This window comes from Poecilia formosa, unplaced genomic scaffold, assembly GCF_000485575.1.
Source record: "Poecilia formosa unplaced genomic scaffold, Poecilia_formosa-5.1.2 Scaffold1089, whole genome shotgun sequence".
Taxonomy (NCBI): Eukaryota; Metazoa; Chordata; class Actinopteri; order Cyprinodontiformes; family Poeciliidae; genus Poecilia; species Poecilia formosa.
Genome location: NW_006801028.1, coordinates 20,493 through 24,251, shown reverse-complemented (window position 1 = coordinate 24,251; position 3,759 = coordinate 20,493). Strand labels below are relative to the sequence as shown.

Genomic DNA, 3,759 nt, shown 5'->3' with positions numbered 1-3,759 from the left:
AGCTGGTGGCCTGGGCAGCTTGCATGTCTGGAAAGGCCCCATTAAAGCAGAGAGCTATGTTCAGGTTCTAGAACAACATATGCTCCCATCTAGACGTCTCTTCCAGGGAAGACCCTGCATTCTTCAACATAATGCCAGACCACATTCTGCAGCAATCACAATATCATGGTAGGAGAAGGATCCGGGTACTGACATGGCCTGCAGTCCAGATCTTCACCTATAGAGAACATTTGGTGCATCATAAAGAGGAAGGTGCCACAAAGAGGCCCAAGACGATTGAACAGTTAGAGGCCTGTATCAGACATGAATGCAGAGCATTCCTATTTCTAAACTTGAGAAACTGGTCTCCTCTGTCCCCAGACGTCTGAGTGTTGTAAGGAGAAGGGGGGATGCCACAGAGTGGTAAAAATGGCCGTGTCCAACTTTTTTTGGGATTTGTTGACGTCATGAAATTTTGAAACATATTTTCCCTTAAAATGATACATTCTCTCAGTTTAAACTTTTGATCTGTGATTTGTGTTCTATTGTGAATAAAATAGTAGATGTTGGCACCTCCACATCATTGCATTCAGTTTTTATTCACAATTTGTTTAGTGTCCCAACTTTTTTGGAATCCAGTTTGTAGAAATAGCTTAAAGATGAGAAAAATTCTTCAGAGTTCATCTTGCTCTCCAAAACTTTACAGTAATATTAAAAACTATTATCTGTATTGCTTAACTCACGGCGACAAAATTCACGTGTGTATTTTATTCTCCTGCTTTGCTCCTAATTTTGGACGTTTGCTGCAGTATTTGGTGCTTTCATGGCAGTATTTCCCAGGAATAATCTGACTGGACGACAGCGACCAATCAGCTGCCGGTCGGTTGAGCCGAGATCAGGCTGAGTGAGAGCAGAGAGCGACTGAGATTTAAATTCTAGTTATAGATGTATGCGCCCCGATCAGACTCACTGCACTACATTGGGCCTCACCTCTCTGGATCATGTCTGCCAGGTTGGGCTGGGCCAGAACCTTGGCGGCCCGGAACACCATCAGGGCGTTCTTGGCGTTGACCAGGTCGGTCCGCGTGGCCCGGTTCAGGAAGCCCTGGAACAGCTTGGTATAGAGCAGCAGGTTCTCATGGACAAACGGCTCCCTGCGGCAGAGGTCTGGTCAGCAAACAGAACCGGCGCCAACCAGAAATCCCAGGTGGGTGCACTCACCATTTGTCCGGCACGGTTCTGTTCTGATCGGGTTGGGCATTGGGCTTCTCTCCTGTGTATCTCCAAGGCTGAATGTAGCTGAGCCACGTCTCCAACACCTGAACGAGATTTATCGTCATTACATTTCTACCTCAGTGAAATACGACAAGAAATCATTAAACATTAAAATATTGAGAAAAAGTGAAGCAGTTTTAGTCTCATTGAAAAAACAAACCCATTACTGACTTCAGGTCTTTATTTCTTCTCATTTCAATGACTTTTGTTCAGAGAATAAAAACCCTTTGAAAAATAGATTCAGTTTCTCAGAAGATTAGAATATTACTCTAACGTAGTCATGGAAAGTTTAGTGGAAGGAAAAGGTTCACCAGCACCACCAGCCGTCTAGCAGAACATTTAGAGTTTTTCACGCCAACAGCTATGAGCTGGAAACATCTAGTTTGACGCTAGAAGTTGGTTTCTTTTTCCAACGGGACTGGGTACTGATCCAAGAGCTGCTTCAATCACCATGGTGACCCCAGGAATGGGGCGGGCCAGAACCCCGGAGAGAATCTATGGAGTATTGTCAAGAGGAAGATGAGCTGTCCCCTGTGCTGCGCCACATGGATGAGCCCAGTTAGTTATCAGAACATTTTCATTTAAAATAAAGTACTAATGTGGTGTTATTTTATGAGATGCTGAATTTTGGGGTTTTATTCTCTGAATCGTCAGAATGCAGGAAATAAAAACGGAATATCTCACTCAAGGATTTTTAAATCAATATAATTTACGAGTTTCACTGAAATGAGTGAAAAAAATACTGAAAATATTGACTTTTTTCTCAATTTTCTAGTTCTTTGAGCTTTTTCCTGTACTAAATTAATCTCAGACCTTCAGTGAACGAATAAACATATTTTAATTTCAGCCTAACTGGATTTCAATTGTTGGTTGGTAATTTCATGTTATATTGTTAGTAATAAACTAAACGCTGCGGTTCATCCTAAGGTAACGTACGGCTCTGAAGGAGGCGTCCAGCGGCCAGTGTCCGAAGCAATGCTGCAGGAACAGGTAGAGCTTCTGCTGCACGAAGCGCTGCACCACCACCCTGCAGCAGCGCAGCAAAACACACAGAAACACGCATCAAACATGCATCTCAATATTTGGCCAAATTATTCGTTCACTTTTCACACAACAAAATTCAAACAATTCTCAGGAGGTTTTCAAAGTTTTCCAGCAAAACACCTGGGAGATGAAAACAATAGTTTCAAGTCAGATTATATTATCTCATTTATCACTGTTATTAATAACATCTTTTGATAGTTTTCTACAGCAGAGACAAGTTAAGCTAAAATAAAACAAAAGGCTTTGAAATGTTTCACCCTAAACACCCGACTGATCCGACAACAAGAGACTAATTTAACAAAAATTTCCTCCAATTTCAATAACTTTGTTTATGTATTAAACGTTTTCTTATGGGTCGACAACAGAAGTCATCCAGTGGTAAAAACAAACGTCGTCCAGCCAACTGGCGATACATTTGCACTGACTCATGAAAGATGCAGGAAGGCTATCAAGCTCGTTAGCTTTTCTAGCTAGCTAGCTAGCTAATAAAGCTAGCATCTTCGCTGCTTTTTCATCCCAGGCTGTTGAGGCTACCGCTGAGCTAGTTAGCTAGAAAAGCTAGTTTTTTCTAGCTTTTTCTAAAAAGCATGTTTTAGCTAGTTTTTCTAGCTAAAACATGGATCAAACTGAAAACGCACCGAAGATGTCGACACCAACTTTAGCCGGACAGAACAGAAAAAAACAAAAGCACATCCAGATTAAACAGGCCAACATGTAAGCGCCGTGGCTGACGGATTTCAGGCAACAAAAATATTTAAACAGAAATTTAATACTTTTTAAGGCCATAGTTTTTTACATCAGTGTTTCTCAACCTTTTTTGGGCCAGCGCCCCCCTATTCATTATCCAGGTCCCTCACCGCCCCCCATTAAAGAAATTCTGGGCTACTTTGCACTGAATATTATTTTATTAATAATATTACTATCACTATTGTTGATGTTTTGATTTTTATGCTTGTTTCTGTTTTTATCATCAAAAATAATTTCCCAGAGAACAAAAAAGCCATGAGAATAGAAATTATTTTCACAGGTGTTTATGAAAAATGCAATGAAATTGGTAGGCCTAACATCAGCCAATCAGAGTGGAAAATATATTCTTGTTCTTTGCGATTTTCTGATGTTAGTTGATAAATATTGCACAGGGCGGCGCCTGTCGGGCTGCGAGGCCTCAGCCAACTATCCCCCCCTCGTGTTGTTGGGTAATGGATGGTTGTAATTGAAACTGCCATTTTTTTGTCTTTCTGACAATGACAATAAAATTCTTCTGATTCTGAAAATGAGCAGATAAAAGATTTTCAACATGCCAGTTTAAACTTTGATCTATTTGCAAACCGGCTGAGCTCTGCAGCATTAAAACATGGTTAGAACTGTAACTACATTAATCACAGCTCTTCTTCTATTCAGTGTTTCTGGTGGAGCAGCTCTGTGCTGCCTTCAGGAGAATGGGACATCAGAGTATCATCC

At 41.1% G+C, this 3,759-nt stretch overlaps 1 protein-coding gene across 8 annotated transcripts in view; it reads right to left on the bottom strand.

The window, feature by feature from the left end:
• Positions 1–892: 892 nt before the first annotated feature.
• LOC103132503 (sphingomyelin phosphodiesterase 4) overlaps positions 893–3,759 on the bottom strand; it is a 23,141-nt gene continuing 20,274 nt past the window's right edge. For all 8 annotated transcript variants that reach the window (XM_016667426.1, XM_016667425.1, XM_016667428.1 and 5 more), the window contains 3 exons: positions 2,191–2,281; positions 1,201–1,298; positions 893–1,133 (listed from right to left, as the gene is read on the bottom strand). In XM_016667426.1, the coding sequence (XP_016522912.1) occupies positions 908–1,133; positions 1,201–1,298; positions 2,191–2,281 (415 nt within the window). In that variant the 3' untranslated portion in view covers positions 893–907. The remainder of the gene's footprint in view (positions 1,134–1,200; positions 1,299–2,190; positions 2,282–3,759) is intronic.